Source organism: Macaca nemestrina, chromosome 20 (genome assembly GCF_043159975.1).
Source record: "Macaca nemestrina isolate mMacNem1 chromosome 20, mMacNem.hap1, whole genome shotgun sequence".
In the NCBI taxonomy this organism is placed as follows: domain Eukaryota; kingdom Metazoa; phylum Chordata; class Mammalia; order Primates; family Cercopithecidae; genus Macaca; species Macaca nemestrina.
In genome coordinates this window covers 60,878,902-60,898,840 of record NC_092144.1, presented here as the reverse complement: position 1 = coordinate 60,898,840, position 19,939 = coordinate 60,878,902, and the positions used below count along the sequence as shown (strand labels likewise).

At 50.0% G+C, this 19,939-nt stretch overlaps 1 protein-coding gene across 1 annotated transcript; it reads left to right on the top strand.

Annotated features, from left to right (window-relative positions):
• Nucleotides 1-1,952: 1,952 nt before the first annotated feature.
• On the top strand, nt 1,953-2,432 carry LOC139360426 (small integral membrane protein 47). Its single transcript, XM_071087574.1, has 3 exons — nt 1,953-2,068; nt 2,159-2,218; nt 2,337-2,432. Exons 1-3 carry the CDS (start codon nt 2,054-2,056, stop codon nt 2,346-2,348), a joined length of 87 nt encoding a protein of 28 aa, XP_070943675.1. The 5' UTR covers nt 1,953-2,053; the 3' UTR covers nt 2,349-2,432.
• Nucleotides 2,433-19,939: the final 17,507 nt, after the last annotated feature.

Genomic DNA, 19,939 nt, shown 5'->3' with positions numbered 1-19,939 from the left:
TGAGCCCTGATTCTGTCACTCCACTCCATCCTGGGCGACAGAGCGAAACCTGATGTTTAAATGCAGTTTTTCATATATGTACTTCTTACCAAAATGAGATCATACAGAACCTGCAATTTTGTAACCTGCGTCTTTCAGTTAACCTCCTCTTCTCCTTGGCAACAGTGCTTTGGTCTTGTCTGATACCCACTCCCTGTTCAAATGTCCCTCCATTTCTCCCCAAAGAAGACTTTGTTTGGTTTTGTCTTCTGAGACAGGGTCTCACTCTGTCACACAGGCTGGAGGGCAGTGGTACAATCTCGGCTCACTGCAGCCTCTGCCTCCTGGGTTCTGGTGATTCTCGTGCCTGAGCCTCCTGAGTAGCTGGGACTATAGGTGCACACCACCGCACCTGGCTAATTTTTGTATTTTTAGTAGACAGGGTTTCGCCACGCTGCCCAGGCTGGTCTCAAACTTCTGGCTTCAAGCCATCCTCTTGCCTCAGTCTCCCACCTGAAGAGCCTTTATAACTTGTTTGTCTAAACCAAAACCTGGTCCAGGATCACCCATCAAAGCTGTCTCTTAACGGATTTTTTCAAATATAGCAAGGCCACCTGCTTTTGTTTTGCATTGTGGCATGGATTTGTTGGAGAGACGGTGCTCCTTGCTCTGCAGAATGTGTTGCCTTCTGGAATTTTCTGGGTAATGCCCTGAGGTATTGTTTTACAATCCGTGTTATTCATAGGAGCGATGTTGTACAACTCTGACCACTGAATCAGCAAATAAGGACCCACTGCTTCATTAATACAAGTATATATTTTTCTATTTATTTATTTATTTTTATTTATTTATCACGCCACTCTGTTGCCCAGGCTGGAGTGCAGTGGCGTGATCTCGGCTCAGTGTAACCTCCCCCACCTGGGGTTCAAGTGTTGCCCGTGCCTCAGCCTCCTGAGTAGCTGGGACTACAGGTGCACACCACCACACCCGGCTAAATTTTTTGTTTTTTTAGTAGAGATGGGGTTTCACCGTGTTGGCGAGGCTGGTCTCAAACTCATGACCTCAAGTGATCCTCCCGCCCTGGCCTCCCAAAGTGCTGGGATTACAAGTGTGAGCCACCGCACCTGGCCTATATTTATATATATTTAAAGAGATGGGGTCTTACTATGTTGCCCAGGCTGGTCTCGAACTCCTGGGCTCAAGCGATTCTCCTGTCTCACTTGCCCAAAGTGTTGGGATTACAGGCATGAGCCACCGCACCCAACCCTATATATGTGTGTGTATATATATAGTACACATATATAGTACATATATAGTACACATATATAGTACATATATATGTACACACACACACACACGTATTTCCCCAATAAGTGTTCACAGTTGTACAACATGGCTACCAAAAACAGCAAGACTCTATCTGCCAGAAATAATGCAAATAGCTACCTGAATAGCCAGATTGTATAGTCTCCTTTTTTGTGGTAGTGATAGGTAAATAGATATCTCACACATGCATGTATCACATGTATTTTATTTTATTTTAATTTTTAGTTGTAGTTGTGGAGACAGGATCTCACTCTGTTGCCCAGGCTGGAGTGCAGTGGCGTGATCTTGGCTCATGGCAACCTCGACCTCCTGAGCCCAAGTGATCCTCCCATCTGGAGGAGGAAGTTTTGCCTGGGCCTCCTCAACTGTTCTCCTGGCCTGCAGGCTCCTGCTGTGAGATATTTCTACACCCAGAACTGACCCGGTGCCTCCCCTGCTCTCAACCCTCCCATGGCTCCCCAGCACCCTCCGGGGAAAAACCCAGATGCCTCAGTATGGTGTTCGAGGTTCAGACTTTCCAGTCTCACATGTCCCGATGTCACGTTCAGATGCCGCGTGTGGTGGGCCACACCAGGGTCTGTCTCTGCCCTGTGCCTCTGCCAGAATGCCCTTCCTCCGTTGCCCTGGCCACCATTCTTGTTGCTCTGACAACCCCCTCTTGGGGTTCCAGTGGCTTCTCCCCTCTCTGGCTCAGAGGCCCAGGAAGGGGAGAGAAGACCAAGCAAGGGGTGGCTGGAATCCCAAGGCCATGAACTTTCAGGAAGTGAGGAGGGGTCTGGCAGGGAAGGGAGGCCTGGGGCGGGGCAGAGGGCGGGGAGGGGAAGGGTCCTGACCTCTGATATCCTCCCCCCAGAATGTGACTCTGGCCATGGCCGTGTTCACCATCCTGACTTCCATCTACTTCTTCAACAAAGTGAGCAGGAAGAGGGCGGAGGTGGGGGCTGAGTCTCTGTCTCCCTGGTCCGGTTTTGTCATCTTGGTCTCTCTTTCTCTCCCACGTCTCCGTATATCTCCCTGTTTTCCTCTCTCAGGCTCAGCAGTGAGAAGACGCAGGACCTCCCCACCCAAAAGCCCTGCCTCTGCCCGGACCATCGCTCTGAGGCCAAATAAATGTAACTGAATCTGCACATCCTGCTCCCCCGCCCACTGCCCCTGCGCCCGGCCTCGGGCCTGCATCACACCTGGGGACTCCGTGTTTCAGGAGGGACTGGGGTGGGGGTCCGGACTCCAGAGTCTGAGGTAGGAGAGTGGTGAGGGCCCACCCTCTCAGGTTTGAGGCTAGGAGCTGGGAGTATGAGTTGGATTTTGAGGGATGAGTAGGAGTCTGTCTGGGGCATTCCAAGAAGAGGAAGAACATTTCAACTCTGGGTGTAAGGGCACAGAGGGAAGAAAGAGCAAAGCAGATTCAGCACCTGGTACCAACACAGGCTGCTGTGTACTTCGGATTTGTTATTTCCCTCTGATCCCCCGACTTCTTCTCCATCAGACAAAGGCGAAATCTTTGTCCAGTGGGCCCCAGAAAACCACAGCCAGGGCAGCCTGAGATCCAAGATGTGAATGCACTTGTCACATCAGCTGCAACGGGCTTTAGTTATCATCGTTTTCTCCGTCACTGTCATACTGTATCAACACATCTTCCTCTTTTTTTTTCTGTTTGAGATGAGATCTCACTCTGTTACCCAGGCTGGAGTACAGTGGTATGATCATAGCTCACTGCAACCCTGAACTCCCGGGCTCGAGCGATCCTCCTGCCTCAGCCTCCTGAGTAGCTGGGACTGTAGGTGTTCACCACCATGCCCAGCTAACTTTTATTAATTTTTTTTAGAGACAGGGTCTCACCATGTTGCCCAAGCTGGCCTCTAACTCCTGACCTCAAGCAGTCCTCCTACCTCAGCCTCCCAAAGTGTTGGAATCATAAGTGTGAGCCACTGTGCTCAACCTCTTTTCTTAACAAGCTCCTATTTAACCTTCAACACCCACCAGCAATGTCCCTTCCTATAAAAGTATGCAGACTCACCCCCATAGCCAGTTCCTTAGCAGCCCCCTTGCATAGTGCCCTTCCCCAACCCCCTGCCTCTATCTCCAGCATCCTCAGGTCAATGCCCTGGGGGACACTTCAACCTTCAGTTGCATTTCACCTACCTTCTCATCTAGGCAAAAGCTATTTCATTTCAGCTCAATATCTGAAAAGACAGCTTTGGAGTAAGGTTGACTGTGCGTGCTAGGTTTTCCTGGAAAAGCTCAACAAATTTCCTCCTTTCCTTTCTTCCTTTCTCCCTGCCCTCCCCTCCCCCTCCCCCCCTCCCTCCCTCCCTTCCTTCTCTCCTTCCTTCCTTCCGAGACAGAGTTTTGCTCTTGTCCCCCAGGCTGGAGTGCAATGGTGCAATCTCGGCTCACCGCAACCTCCGCCTCCCAGGTTCAAGCAATTCTCCTGCCTCAGCCTCCCGAGTAGCTGGGATTACAGGCATGCACCACCACGCCTGGCTAATTTTGTGTTTTTAGTAGAGATGGGGTTTCTCCATGTTGGTCAGGCTGATCTCAAACTCCCAACATCAGGTGATCCACCCGCCTCGGCCTCCCAAAGTACTGGGATTATAGGCGTGAACCACCACGCCCGGCCTCACAAATTTCATTTTATTTTATTTGAGATGGAGTCTCGCTCTGTTAAACCCAGGCTGGAGTGCAATAGCGCGATCTCGGCCCACTGCAACCTCCACCTCCCAGATTCAAGCAATTATCCTGCCTCAGCCTCCCAAGTAGCTGGGACTACAGGCACCTGCTACCATGCCTGGCTAAGTTTTGTATTTTTAGTAGAGACAGGGTTTCAGTATGTTGGCCAGGGTGGTCTTGAACTCCTGACTTAGTGATCCGCCCGCCTCGGCCTCCCACAGTGCTGGGATTACAGGTGTGAGCCACAGCGCTTGGCCACAAATTTCAGTAATGGCTAAAAATTTCAGTAATAAAAAGATTCATAGTCGCACTATAATTTTATCTCAAATTAATAGAATTTTTGTGGATCACCAACATTTTGGGCCAATGTTTTAGCATCAGTGGCAACAGCGCCCTCCTGAAGTTCTCAAAAGCTTCTATTTGGAGGCGGGCTTTACTTTCGAGTTATTGGCTGCAAAACTCCAAATAGCCACACAGTGGCGGTGTTGCACTATTTTCTCAACCAGAAATTGGCTGCCTTAAGGGTTGAGCGCAAGAAATAAACGTCGGTTTTGGCAATACCACAATTGTTTGTTTGTTTTTGAGACAGAGTCTCGCTCAAAACCACAATTTTTTGAGACCTGGGGGGTTCCTGGCTGCTTCCTTCCTCCTCCCTGCCTGGGCTTCCTCCCCCGCTGGACCCTCACCCCAGCCTTCTCTCTCTCTCCTCCAGTCCTCAGAGGGGTCCTCCTGTACCCAGAGCTGACCCTGTCCCTTTCTCTTCACAGCCCTCCAGTGGCCCTGAATTCCAGGCCCTCCACTGAGCATTGGAGGCTGCAAGTAACCTGACCCCCTCCAGGCTTTAAAAAAAAAAAAAAAAACTCACCCACCTCCCACGTCGGCCCTGGTGTATTCTTGGCCACAGCGAACTCGAAGATAGTCCCCTGTTTGCACTGCTGGGTCCCAGCCTGGAATGCCCTTTCCCATGTCTTTGTTTGTTAGAGACCGAGTTTCGCTCTGCGCCCAGGCTGGAGTGCAGTGGCGCGATCTCGGCTCACTGCAAGCTCCGCCTCCCGCGTTCACGCCATTCTCCTGCCTCAGCCTCCCGAGCAGCTGGGACTACAGGCGCCCGCCACCACACCCGGCTAATTTTTTTGTATTTTTAGGTTTCACTGTGTTAACCAGGATGGTCTCCATCTCCTGACCTCGTGATCTGCCCACCTCGGCCTCCCAAAGTGCTGGGATTACAGGCTTGAGCCACTGTGCCCGGCCTTTTTTTTTTCACCTCAGCCTCCCTAGCAGCTGGGACCACAGGTGCACGCCACTATGCTTGGCTAATTTTTTTTTTTTTTTTTTTTTTTTTTTTTTAGTAGAGATGAGGTCTTTCTGTGTTGCCCAGGCTGGTCTTGAACTCCTGGCCTCAAACAGTCCTCCCACCATGGTCTCCCAAAGTGTTGGGATTACAGGCATGAGTCACAGCACCCCCATCACCACTAACAAATACTGACAGCAAAGCTGGTCTTTGCGTTCCGCCACCCGCTCCCCTCCGTTTCCCTTTTGCACCCCAGGGTTTGAACCACTCAGTGCTGCCTTTCTCAGTCCTCTGGGAGCTATCAAGGTTGTATTTTCTTTTTCTTTCTTTTTCTTTTTCTTTTTTTTTTTTTAAAGATGGAATCTCGCTCTGTTGCCCAGGCTGGAGTGCAGTGGCACAATCTCAGCTGACTGCAACCTCCACCTCCCAGGTTCAAGCGATTCCTCTGCCTCAGCCTCCTGAGTAGCTGGGATGACAGGTGCTGTCACACCTGGGTAATTTTTTTGGTATTTCTTTTTTCTTTTCTTTTTCTTTCTTTTCTTTTTCTTTTTATTTATTTATTTATTTTCAGATGGAGTCTTGCTTTATCACCCAGGCTGGAGTGCAGTGGCGAGATCTTGGATCACTGCAACCTCCACCTCCCGGGTTCAAGTGATTCTCCTGCCTCAGCCTCCCGAGTAGCTGGGATTACAGGTGCGTGCCACCACACTTGGCTGATTTTCCTATTTTTAGTAGAGATGGGATATCACCATGTTGGCCGGGCTGGTCTTGAACTCCTTAACTCAGGTGATCCACCTGCCTCGGCCCCCCAAAGTGCTGGGATTACAGGCGTGAGCCACCGTGCTCACTTTTTTTTTCTTTTCTTTTGTATTTCTGGTAGAGACGGGGTTTCATCATGTTGGCCAGGCTGGTCTTGAGCTCCTGACCTCAAGTGATCCACCCACCTCAGCCTCCCAAAGTGCTGGGATTATAGGCGTGAGCAACTGTGCCCAGCCCCAGGTTGTATTTTCACAACCACAGATAGATGGGTCTCAGCCCAGCTGCCCGCAGAAATCCCTGGGGAGGTTTTTAAATTCCCAGAGCCAAGCTCCACCCAGGACCACTTAAACCACAGGGTCTGGGGATGGGGCCCGGACATCGATTTTATGTTAAAAGCTCTCCCTGGAGATTCTGCCGCGCAGCCAGGGTCAACAGCCCTCCCTGTAATGCATTCCCAGAAGACAAAGAGGTCGATTTTCCTCTTCCTGGAGCTGAGCGCATTTCAGAGGGAGCTCCATGGATCTATCAAAGACTCAAAACATGGGGCCAAATTTACCTATCAGTTTGGAAACAATCAGGAGCTTGAAACTGAAGGAAGGTGAAGCACATTGTTCCCCAGGGCAGAGGGCCTGGGGCGCAAGGTCGGAAGGCACTTGCATATTTCACAATGGACTCCTTCAGGAACCAGAAAAGCTGGCGGCCCGCTCCTCTCCCTCATTCTGTCTCACATGCGGGGACCAGCAAGCTCTGTTTGCTCACAGCTTCTGACTTCAGCACTGGCGGTTCCACATCTCAGGAACTGCTCAGTCCTGGGACAGCCACGGCGGGTGGTCACCCTTGTTCCACTTGCCGAATTCCTAGGCCACGTCTGCGTTCCAGGCTTTCCACCCAGGCCCCTGCCTCTCGCTCTCTCAAAGCTAGCTCTCTCCTCTCTCAGTCTCTGTCATTCTGTGTGTCACTGTGTCTGTCCTGTTCAGTGGTGATTCCCCTCTCCTCGTGTTGCTCCAGCGCCGGTTCTATGTCCGTCTCTCACTAGAGTTCTCCATGTTTCTGTCTCTCACTGAGTCTTGGCCTCTTTGGCCTTTTCTGTGTCCCACTTGCCCCTCCCAGCAGCCTGGCCGGTCTCTCCCCTCCCCTCTGTGCCTCTGTGTGTCTCCCTTCCATCCACATCGCTCCTGCTCCCGGCGTCGCCTCTTCCGTCTCACTGCTTTCTCTCTGGGTCTCTCCCTGCCTCTCTGTGGCTCTGTCCCCCTCTCTCTGGGCCTCTGTCCCCCTCCCTCTCTAGGTGTCTGTTTACCTCTCTCTCTCTGGGTCTCTGTCCCCCTCTCTCTGGGTCTCTGTCCCCCTCTCTCTGTGTCTCTGTCCCCCTCTCTCTGTGTCTCTGTCCCCTTCTCTCTGGGTCTCTGTCCCCCTGTCTCTGGGTTTCTGTCCCCTGTCTCTCTGGGTCTCTGTCCTCCTCCCTGCTCCTCCATCTCTCTCTGCCTCCCCACCCTGCCTATCATCTCTGTCTTCTCTCAGCTCAGAGTCTCACATTATCCGGAGGTTGACATGGGGGGCTGCCCCCTCCCCACCCACCCTTTCTCACTCCCCAGGAATTTTCCTTCAGGTCCTCACAGGTCGGCGAGGGCCCCATCCCCTGTGCCCACTGCCACCTGTGCATCTTCAGACCCTCCCCCTTGGCAGGACCAGAGGGCCTGGTCCCCACCCATGTAGAGTAGAGGGTTGAGGTAGTTGCAGGCCCCCGCCAGGGTGAACCCAGAGGTCTGAGCAACACCCACAGGTCCCCCAGTTCCAGCCCGGCCTCCCCCGTGCCCAGCAGCCTCAGCGGCACCAGCAGGCAGAAGGGAAACCAGCAGAAAAACAGCATGGCCCCGATGCCCCCGGCACGCCTGGCAGCTCCGGCCACCCCGTGAGCCAAACACCAGCTGATGATCTGGAAACAGACCAGGAGGAAGAAGAGGCTAAAGCCCAAAGATGAGAGACGCAGAACCTCAGGCTGGTGCTCCAGAGTAGAGATGGCCAGGACTGCTGACAGAGCACTACACTAGGAGTCCACAGATGGCCCACCCTCTGGCCTTCACCTTACTTCAGCCCCCTGTGCCACCCAATTCCTCACGCAGCTTTCTGAGCCCAGTTTTCTCAGGTGGAGGAGGGCCAGGGCTCCTTCAGTAATTCAGGAGTGAGGAACACGGCGCGCCGTAGACATCACCACACTGGATCCTCCCAAAGGGCTCCGTTAGGCCTCCTCCCTGTTCCTCAGTACACCCACCACTCTCCCACCTCTCAGCCTTTGCACCTGCCTGGAGTGCCCTTCCTTATGCAACCCCCTGGCTGCCTCACGTCGTTCAAGTCTCTGCTCAAAGGCGGCTTTTTATGTTTTTGTTTTTGTTTTTGTTTTGTTTTGTTTTGTTTTGTTTTTGAGACAGAGTCTCACTCTCTTGCCCAGGCTGGAGTGCAATGGCGCGATCTCGGCTCACCGCAGCCTCCACTTCCCGGGTTCAAGCGATTCTCCTGTCTCAACCTCCCGAGTAGCTGGGATTACAGGCGTGCACCACCACGCCCAGCTAATTTTTAAAAAATTATTTTTGTTTTTTTATTTTTAGTAGAGATGGGGTTTCACCATGTTGGCCAGGCTGGTCTTAGACTCCTGGCCTCAGGTGATCCACCTGCCTCGGCCTCCCAAAGTGTTGGGATTACAGGCGTGAGCCACTACATTCGGCCAAAGGCAGCCTTTTCTGAGAAACCTTCCATGACCACCCTGTATATACAGGCGTGAGCCACTGCATTCGGCCAAAGGCAGCCTTTTCTGAGAAACCTTCCATGACCACCCTGTATAAACTGGCAGCTCCTCAGCACCTGCTGGCCCCTTAACCCTCCTTTTCTCCCCTTCAGAGCACTTCTGATCCTGCATTGTTTGAAATTTCTGTGTGGTGTTGTCTGTGTGCATCCCTGCCTCCTCCCGATGCTTTAACATAGAGACTTTGTGAGAGCAGGCCGGGCACAGGGGCTCACACCTGTAATCCCAGCACTTTGGGAGGCAGGTGGATCACACAGGTCAGGAGTTCAAGACCAGCCTGGCCAATACGGTGAAACCCCCATCTCTACAAAAAATACAGAAATTAGCCGGGCGTGGTGGCGCACACCTGTAATCCCAGCTACTCGGGAGCCTGACGCAGGAGAATCACTTGAACCCAGGAGACAGAGGTTGCAGTAAGCCAAGATTACGCCACTGCACTCCAGCCTGGGCAACAGAGAGAGACTCTGTCTCAAAAATAATAATAACAGTAAATAAAATAAATAAATAAATAAATAAATAAATGGTGTAATTAGTTTCCTCTTCCTGCTGTAACGAATTACCTTAAGTTTAGTAGTGGTCAGAAGTCCTAAGTAGGTCTTTCTGGGCTTTAAAGGAGAATCTGTTTCCTTTCTTTTCCTAGGTCCTAGAGGATACCCACATTTCCTGGTTCAAGGCCCCACCCACATTTCCAAGTCTCAAAGTCCCTTCCTGTATCTTCTTTTTATTTGAGATGGAGTCTCGCTCTGTTGCCCAGGCTGGAGTGCAGTGGCATGATCTTGGCTCATTGCAACCTCCACTTCCTGGGTTCAGGTGATTCTCCTGCCTCAGCCTCCCAGGTAGGTGGGATTACAAGTGTGCACCACCATGCCCGGCTCATTTTTGTATTTTTAGTGGAGACGGGGTTTCATCGTGCCGGCCAAGCTGGTCTGGAACTCCTGACCTCAGGTGATCTACCCACCTCGGCCTCCCAAAGTGCTGGGATTACAGGCATGAGCCACCACACCCGGCCCCTTCCTGCATCTTCAAAGCCATCTAGGTAGGATCTTCAGATCTCTCCCTCACTCTCACTTGTGTGCCTCCCTTTTCCACTTAAAGCAACTTTGTCCGATCTGTGGCCCACAGGCTGCATGTGGTCCAGGAAAACATTAGTAAAGCTTCTTAAAACATTATGTTTTTTTTGTAATTTTTTTTTAGCTCATCAGCTATTGTGTTAGTGTATTTTGTGTGGCCCAAGACACTTCTTCTTCCAGTGTGGCACAGGGAAGCCAAAAGATTGGACACCTCTGACTTAAGCCCTGTGATTATATTAGGCCTACTTGGATAACCCAGGCTAATCTCCCTATGTGAAGAAAGCAATCTTAATTCCATTGGCAACTTTAATTTCCCTTTGCCACGTGATATGACACAGTCACAGGTTCTAGGGATTAGGATGTGGACATTTTTGCGGCCATTAATCCACCTACCACAATGGGCATGGGGACCCTCCCTCACTCCCACCCATTCATTGAGTCAACGAGTTTACTAAGCATAACTCTCAACCGGAAACTGTTTCAGGTACAAACTGGATGGAAAATCCCTGCTCTTACTTTATTTATTTATTTTTTTGAGAGAGAGTCTCGCTCCATCAGCCAGGCTGGAGTACAGTGGCATGATCATGGCTCACTGCAATCTCAGTCTCCCAGGTTCAAGCGATTCTCCTGCCTCAGCCTCCCAAGTAGCTGGGATTGAGGCGTGCGCCACCACAGCTGGCTAATTTTTGTATTTTTAGCATAAGAGATAGAGTTTCACCATGTTGGCCAGGCTGGTCTCGAACTCCTGACCTCAAGTGATCCATCCACCTTGGCCTCCCAAGGTGCTGCGATTACAGGCGTGAGCCACCACACTGGGCCACTGAGGTGTTTTTGAGATCAGGCTCTGGGTCTGACTCCTCTGGGGGTCCCCAGGACTCACGACTACCATGGGAGTCACACAAGGGCCCCCATTTTCAACGGAGTGAATCACTGACACTTAGCAAACCCAGATCAGTCAGCGTGAGAATGTATATGTGCAAGGGGGCATCATTCAGCACTGGGCGCATCCCAGACGCGGGGAACACAGCAGCAAAGGGAACAGACAAAAATCCCCCACCATGGTGGGGAGACAGCAGGTGCGGCTGTCACTCCCCCGCCTTTTCCTTTTATTCCAAGTGAACAAGAACGGAAACCAGGAAACCCACACCACATCTGGTGGTGGGTAGGGAAAGACCCGGGCTCTGGACTCCCACGGTTCTACATTCCAGTCTCGGTCCTGACATCCCCATCCTGGCTGGGACCTTGGCCCCCAGGAGCTGCTGTGTCCCAGCAGAGCCGCCGTGAGCATTGGAGATTACAGGGTTGCCCTTCAACAGGAGCAGAACCTACAACTTTGCAGCCGCGAGGGAAGGTTTCGGGCTCACGGGGCTGAGAAGGTGTCGGGAGGTGAGGATTCCCATGACAGCTATTTTCCGACACTTGATGACAGTCTGTCTGTCTCCTACGGCTGGGAACATCTCAAACCAGGCCACGATGGGGGCGCCGCCTCCCCTCCCGTATTGCCTGAGAGAAACAGAGGTAGTGATTAAGAGCGCGTAATTACCTCTCCTGCCTGGGAGGTGAATGCCTTTCTGTGGAATCATTCCGTTCAGAATTGTCTGCCCCCAGGTTGCGAGCTCTATGAGGGCAGAGATTCCATTCTTTTCAGGCACGTTCAAATCCCCAGGGTGGCAGAGATTTGCACCGACTATGAGCTCAGCCAACACTTGTAGGGACAAGGTATAGCAAGGAGGCAGAGGCTGTAGGCTCTTAAGGATAGAGAGTGTCAGCCTGCCCTGAAATGTCAGTTTCTCCCCTGCAATGTTAGCTTCTCCCACTGAATGTTAGCACCCTTATTTGAATGTTAGCCCCGCCTCCTGAATGTCAATTTCTCCCTTGCAATGTTAGCTCCTCCTCACGAAATGTCCATTTCTCCCCTGCAATGTTAGCTCCTCCCCTCTGAAATGTCCATTTCTCCCCTGCGATGTTAGCTCCTCCCCTCTGAAACGTCAATTTCTCTCCTGCGATGTTAGCTCCTCCCCTCTGAAATGTCAATTTCTCGCCTGCGATTTAGCTCCTCCCCTCTGAAATGTCAATTTCTCTCCTGCGATGTTAGCCCCTCCTTATTGTTAGCTCCTCCCCCTAGAATGTCCATTTCTCCCCACGGATTGTTAGTTCCTCCCCTTGGCATGTTACCTCCTCCCTCATAAAGGTTGGCCCCTTCTTTATTGCCTGAAACACAGGTAGTGATTAACAGCAAGCAATTACCCTAAAATGTTAGAAACAGAGGTAGTGATTAACAGTGTGTAATTGTACTAAAAATATTAGCCCCTCCTCCTGAAATGTTAGCTCCTCCCCCCTGGAATATTAGCTCCTCCCCCTGAGATGTTAGTCCCTCCCCTCTGAATGTCAGTTTCTTTCTCTGGAATATCAGTTTCTCCCCTTGGAATTTTAGCCCCACGTCCTGAAGTTATCCACTCCCCCTAAATGCTAGCCCCTCTCCCTTAAATGTTAGCCCCTCCCCCTGGCACTTCAGTGCTACCCCCTAGAATGCCAGTCCTTCAAATGTAGGTATCTTTGTCTTCTCTGCCTTTCTCCCACGCCAAAAACAGTGACCTTCACCAGGCAGGTGCTCGGTAAACATAACTGGATGGGTTAATGGAGTCAGACCGGTCAAGTTCCCATCCTACACTTACTTGCTTTGTGACCACCTTCTTCCTCCTCCTCCTCCTTTTCTCCTTCTCCTTCTCCTTCTCCTTCTTCCTCTTCTTCTTTTTTAAGACGGAGTCTCGCTCTGTCGCCCAGGCTGGAGTGCAATGGCGCTATCTCGGCTCACTGCAGCCTCAGCCTCCTGGGTTCAAGCGATTCTCGTGCCTCGGCCTCCAGCGTAGCTGGCATTACAGGCATGCACCACTACACCCGGCCAATGTTTGTATTTTTAGCAGAGGCGGGGGTTTCATCGTGTTGGCCAGGCTGGGTCTCGAACTCCTGACCTCAGGTGATCCGCCCTCCTCAGCCTTCCAAAGAACTGGAATTACAGGCGTGAGCCACCGTGCCCGGTCAGCTGTGTGACCTTCGGTAAATGACTTTACCTCTCTGAGCCTCGAGTTTCCTCCTCTGTACAACGGGAATAATCGCAGCACCGCCCTCAGGGCTGTGATGCTGACTTTGGGAGTTCACACGTTTAGAAAGCTCTGGACAGCGCCTGGTACTTAAGTCACGATCAATACCTGTGAGCTGTCATTAGTTAAGGGATGAAAGCGTGAATCGCAGTCTTCGGCTGTCTTAGTAATTCTATTGGATACGGATTTTTAGTCCCTGTTTGGCAGAGTATAATCCGGAGGCTTAGCTCACCTTCCACGACTCTCTCTCGCCGAGGCTGCCCAGGAAAATGCCAGATCCTCTCAAGCACGGAGCCGTGCCCAGCTCCCGCGCGCTCCCCGAGACTCAAACCCACCTCTACCACCGCACCTGGCTCTGCCCCAGACCACGTCTCCCCAGGGAGGATCCTGCAGCCGGCTGTAAAAACCGCAGAGCCTCCTTGGAAGAATGCGGAACCGCATTCATTAGAAAATCAATGCAAATTAAAAACCTCCCCGGGATCCCACTTTTCTCCTCTGAGAAGACAAAGATCAAAGAGGCTGACTTGGCGGTTGCTGCGTTGGCGAAGCGTGGGAAACAGGCTTGCAGAGCGCTCGTGGCGGCGTCTGCGACATCGAACACGCCCTCTGACCCGGCAGTTCCCCAGGAGGAATTTATGCAACAGAGGATGATACTGATCACAGCAAACACATCGCACCTCCTCGGTGCCAGGCACGGAGCCAAGCGCCCCACCCACGGCAACGCAAGTAATCCTCACAGCGACCCTCTCAGGGAGCTACTGCCATTATCCCCGTTTTACATTGGTGGAAACTGAGGCACGGAGAGTGGGAAGCAACTTGTGTTCCATTGTGCTTTTCTGCCTTCTTGAAGCATTCACAAAAGTACACAAACACAAAATGTAAAAGAATATTATTGTTGGTTGTGTGTGTGTGTACCTGTGTGCGCACATAAGAGAGAGTGAGAGAGCATGGAAAAGAGAATTTTTCCTTTCAAAGAACCAGCTTCTTACTATTGTCCACAATTTTTTACTTTAAATTAATTCCGTCTAATCTCTATGAATGTTTTCTTTCAACTTTTAGTGCACTATTTTATAGTTTTTTTCTTCTTCTTCTTCCTGAATTGTTTGCTTTGCTAATTTCCTCTGGGACTTTTCTCTCTCTCTCTCTCTCTCTCCTAATTAAAATTTAAAGTTTGGGTGCAGTGGCTCACGCCTGTAATTTCAACACTTCGGGAGGCCAAGGTGGGAGGATGGCTTGAGCTCAGTGTTTGAGATCAGCCTTGGTAACATAGCGAGACCCCATCTCTACCAATAAATAAATAAATAAAACAAATAGCTGGGCATGGTGGAGATACTGGGGAGGCTGAGGTGGGAGGATCACTTGAGCCTGGCAGGTTGGGGCTACAGTGAGCGATGGTGCCACCATACTCCAGCCTGGGTGACAGAGTGAGACCCTGTCTCAAAACAAACAAACAAACAAATAAATAAGCTATAGATTTTCTTCTGAGCACAGCTTTGGCCCCATCTCATAAGATTTTTTTAAAATATTTATTTATTTATTTATTTTTGAGACAGAGTCTTGCTCTGTCACCCAGGCTGGAGTGCAGTGGCATGATCTTGGCTCACTGCAACCTCTGTCTCCAGGGTTCAAGCGATTCTCCTGCCTCAGCCTCCCGAGTAGCTGGGACTACTCGGCTACCAGGCACCACCATGCCTGGCTAATTTTTGTATTTTTTGTAGAGATGGAGTTTCACCATGTTGGCCAGGCTGGTCTCGAACTCCTGACTGCAGGTGATCTCCCTGCCTCGGCCTCCCAAAGTACTGGAATTACAGGTGTAAACCACCACGCCTGGCCATAAGTTTTTATATGTAATGTGCTTTAAATGAAGTAGAACTTCAGTTTTAATTATCAGTTGAACCCAGATGTTATTTAGAAGGGTGTTTTGTAATGTCCAAGGAATTGAAGCATTTTTTTCATCTTTTGTTAATTTCTAAATTTGAATATGGCCTGTATTACTTCTGCTTTGGGGAATCAACCTATGTTTTATTTGTGACCTAATGCATAGTCTTTTTTTTTTTTTTTTTGCAAGGAGAGGCAGAGAATATCATTGCAGGATCCTGCTTTTTAAAAAATGCTCCATGCCAAGCACAGTGGCTCACATGTGTAATCTCAACACTTTGGGAGGCTGAAGCAGGACGATTGCTTGAGGCCAGGAATTCAAGACCAGCCTGGGCAACATAGCAAGATTCTGTCTCTACAAAAAAAAAATTTAATGAGGGCATGATGGCACATGCCTGTCGTCCCAGCTACTTGGGAGGCCAAGGCAGGAGGATTGCTGGAGCCCAGGAATTCAAGGCTGCAGGGAGCTATGACCATGCCACTGTACTCCAGCCTGGTCAACAAAGCAAGACCCTGACTCAAAAAAAAAAAAAAAAAAATTGCTCTAAAGTTTATTATTGGGACAGTTAGGAAATTTGGATGTGGCCTGTTTATTAGATAATACCAACAGTAAAGTTCTCAAGGGAGATAATAATATTATGATTTTACAGGGAAAATGCCCTTGTTCTTAGAAGATACAGGCTAAAGAATTAATAGGTAAAATATCATGATGTCCCACCTGTGCCTACTTTAACACAGTTCAACATTTTTGGGAGGTATCTCTGAGCATTGTGCCCTTGCAGCACAGTGGGTATGCTGGGAGCTCCCTCCCTGGGTTTCCCAGACCTCATGTCCCCGTTTTGGTCTTCTCATCATACTTGATGTACTACGGTGCGTGGACAGATGGAGAGAGAGACCAACCCAGTGTGAGGATGGACAAATATTAGCATTGATATATTTAATTGAAAGATATTGGCCGGGGTGGGGAGACTCACACCTGTAATCCCAGCACTTTGGGAGGCCAAGGCGGGTGGATCACCTGAGGCCAGGAGTTCGAGACCAGCCTGGCCAGCATAGTGAAACCCATCTCTACTAAAAATACAACAACAACAAAAAAATTAGCCAGGTGAGGTGGCACATGCCTGTAATCCCAGCTACTCGGGAGGCTGAGGAAGGAGAATCATTTGAACCCCGGAGGCGGAGGTTGCAGTGAGCCGAGATGGCACCACTGCACTCCTGCCTGAATGACAGAGCGAGACTCCATCTCAAAAAACAAAACAAAACAAAACAAAAGTTATCTTTAAAGGACATGGAGGACTGACTGAGAGGGCGAGGAGGTGGGAGGGGAACCCTGGGGTGGCCACGTTGTTTATGGCTGGGTTGTCTGGTTGTTCACTAGGTAATAAATCAAATGAATTCCCCCAATTATATTTTCTTTTTGTATTGTTCAGAATGTGTGTTTTATTGAATAATTTTCAAAGTTTCAAAAATATCATTGCATCAAATTCAAAGCAACCGGAGTGCCCATCAGTAAGGGATTAGGGAACTACTTTTGAGCACACTATATACATGTAAGGGAATACTTAGCCACCACCATTGAAAAGTCATGTGCTAGACAGCTTGGTATTTCCATCCCAAAGGAAAATCTCTTTGGAAAATACTCACAATGTGGAATCATAGCTATGGCATGTTCTATTTGTGTTGAAAGTGCTTATGCGCCTGGCCCGGTGGCTCACGCCTATAATCCCAGGCACTTTGGGAGGCCAAGGCAGGCAGATCACCTGAGGTCAGGAGTTCAAGACCAGTCTGGCCAACATGGTGAAACCCTGTCTCTACAAAACCACAAAAATTAGCCAGGCATGATAGCGGGTGTCTGTAATCCCAGCTACTCGGGAAGCTGAGGCAGGAGAATCAGTTGAACCTGGGAGGCGGAGGTTGCAGTGAGCCGAGATCTCACTACTGCACTCCAGCCTGGGCAACAGAGCAAGACTCTGTCCCCTCCACAGAAAGAAAAGAAAAGAAAAGAAAAGAAAGGAAAAGAAAGAAAAGAAGGAAAGAAAGAAAGAAAGAGAGAAAGAAAGAAAGAAGAAAGAAAGAAAGAAAGAAAGGAAGAAGGAAGGAAGGAAGGAAGGAAGGAAGGAAGGAAGGAAGGAGAGAGAGAGCGAGAGAGGGAGAGAGGGAGAGAGAGAGGGAGGGAGGGAGGAAGGAAGGAGAGCTTATGCATGGGTTGGATATCTGGGAGGATACACAAAAAACTGACAACAGTTTTCTAGTGAGAAAATGTAACAATGGAGGAATTGGAATGAAAGGGAGAACTATTTCTCATCACTTTCAAGTTTTTTTTTTTCTTTTTTGAGATAAAGAGTCTTCGCTCAGTCGCCCAGGCTGGAGAGCAGTGGCGGGATCTCGGCTCACTGCAAGCTCCGTCTCCCAGTTTCATGCCATTCTCCTGCCTCAGCCTCCCAAGTAGCTGGGACTACAGGAATCTGCCACCACACCCGGCTAATTTTTTCATATTTTTAGTAGAGACGGGGTTTCACCGTGTTAGCCAGGATGGTCTCGATCTCCTGACCTCATGATCCGCCCATCTCAGCCTCCCATAGTGCTGGGATTACAGGCATGAGCCACCATGCCCAGCCCAAGTTTTTAAAAATATATATATACTACTTTTCCCAGTTTATTTATTTTTAATCAGATCCACTAGTCAACAGAATAGGTAGGTCTCTCTCTCTCTCTCTCTCTCACACACACACACACACACACACACAGAGAGAGAGAGAGAGAGACAGAGAGAGAGAGAGACTCACTATGTCACTAGGCTGGAGTGCAGTGGCACGATCTCAGCTCATTGCAACCTCCACAGCCCAGGCTTAAGTGATCCTCCTATCTCAGCCTCCTAAGTAGCCAGTACTACAGGCATGTGTCACCATGCCAATCTCTGGTAAAGACGGGGTATCACCATGTTGCCCAGGCTGTTCTCGAATTCCTGGGCTCAAGCAATCCTCTCCGCCCAGCCTCCCAAAGGAGTTAATTTGTTGTTGTTGTTGTTGTTGTTGTTGTTGTTGTTGTTGTTGAGACGGAGTCTCACTCTGTTGCCCAGGCTGGAGTGCAGTGGCCGGATCTCAGCTCACTGCAAGCTCCGCCTCCCGGGTTTATGCCATTCTCCTGCCTCAGCCTCCCAAGTAGCTGGGACTACAGGCGCCCGCCACCTCGCCCAGCTAGTTTTTTTGTATTTTTTTTTTTTTAGTAGAGACGGGGTTTCACTGTGTTAGCCAGGACGGTCTTGATCTCCTGACCTCGTGATCCGCCCGTCTCGGCCTCCCAAAGTGCTGGGATTACAGGCTTGAGCCACCGCGCTCGGCCAGGAGTTAATTTTTTTTAAGGTGCCTCTGTGTTTCTTGGCACTCAGTCACTGTGTCACTTAATCCTCTCCTCACCCAGAAGATGGAAACACTTGCTTCTATTTTATAGACTTGGGGCAACCAAGGCTCTGAGAGGTAGAGTTCTCAGGGCAAGGCAGAGCTGGCGCTTTTTTTTTTTTTTTTTTTGAGACAGAGTCTCAGTCACCAGCCTGGAGTGCAGTGACAAGATCTTGCCTCACTGCAACCTCTGTCTCCCGGGTTCAAGAGATTCTCCTGCCTCAGTCTCCCGAGTAGCTGGGATTACAGGCGTCTGCCACCATGCCTGACTAATTTTTGTATGTTTACTAGAGACATAGCTCTTATCATCCTGCAGGCTGGCTTTTTCATGTGACGGTTGGAGAGGGTTCCAAGAGTGAGGGAAGTATGAGGCAGAGGCTCAGAACTTTGCACAAGGTGCAAGTTCTCAGAACTTTGCTCAGAGCTTTGCACGAGAACTTTGCACAAGGTAAGCTTTGCACTACCACTCAAGCTACTGGTCAAAAAGCAAGTCACGAGCCTGGCCTAGATTCAAGGTGTGAGGAAAGAGATCCCACCCCTTGACAGGAAAATCTGAAAAGTGACATTGCCAAGGAGCACATATGCAGGAAGGTGTGCAGAACGGGGGCCATTTGTGTAATCTCCCACAGCAGCCCTAATGGAAAGCTACCGTGTCCCCAGGGAGTCCCTAGGATGGCCCTGAGATGCTTACACCCAGGTTGTGAAAAGGGAGGTTTCAAATCCTAGCTCATTGAAGCCACTGTTATTTCGTGTCTCTCCTGCAACAGCTGAATCTACCCCTTAACTATTCATTATGCTGCCAACCTCTGGAACTGGTGTAAAGTGACTTAACAAATTTCCTTATTGTTGAAGCCAGTTGGAGTTAGGTTTTCTGTTACTTAAAACACCCGAAAGCCAAACTGATGCATGTGAAGAATACTCCTTTCTGGGGATTGAAGTCCTAGTGGTCCCTGGTCACAACAGGCCATTCCCTTGGCTCTAGGTTGAGGCAAAAGGAAAATGCAATCCAGAAGCTGTCACGCCACTTGCTCATGATTCAAAGAAGCAGTTCTGCCCAGGCACGGTGGCTCATGCCGGTAATTCCAGCACTTCGGGAAGCCGAAGTCGGCGGACCACTCAAGGTCAGGATTTTGAGACCAGCCTGGCCAACATGCAGAAACCCCATCTCTACTAAAAATACAAAATTAGCCTGGGGTGGTGGCGCATTGCCAGCTACTCAGGAGGCTGAGGTAAGAGGATCACTTGAGACTGGGAGACTGAGGTGGCATAGCTGTGATCACACCACTGCACTCCAGTCTGGGCAACAGAGCAAGACCCTATCAGAAAAAAAAAAAAACAGGTTATGTTTTTAAGCCTCTAAATGTGAAGGGGTTTTGTTACACAGAAAGAGCTAACTGCTACATCTGCACTCTGGACAATAGAAAGGGGGAAATGTGGAAATGGGCCCCTTCCATTTAAAGGCACTTCAAGGAAGTTACATTGATTGCTGCTGCTGCTGCCACTTACATCCTATTGGTCAGAAAGCAGTCACATGGTTGGAACTACATGCAAAGGATACTGGGAAATGTAGTCTTTCCTTTTTTCTAGTTAACCACGTGCCTCATTAGAACACAGGAGTTTTACTACATAGAGAGAGGAGGCTAGGTGCTGTGGCTCACACCTGTAATCCC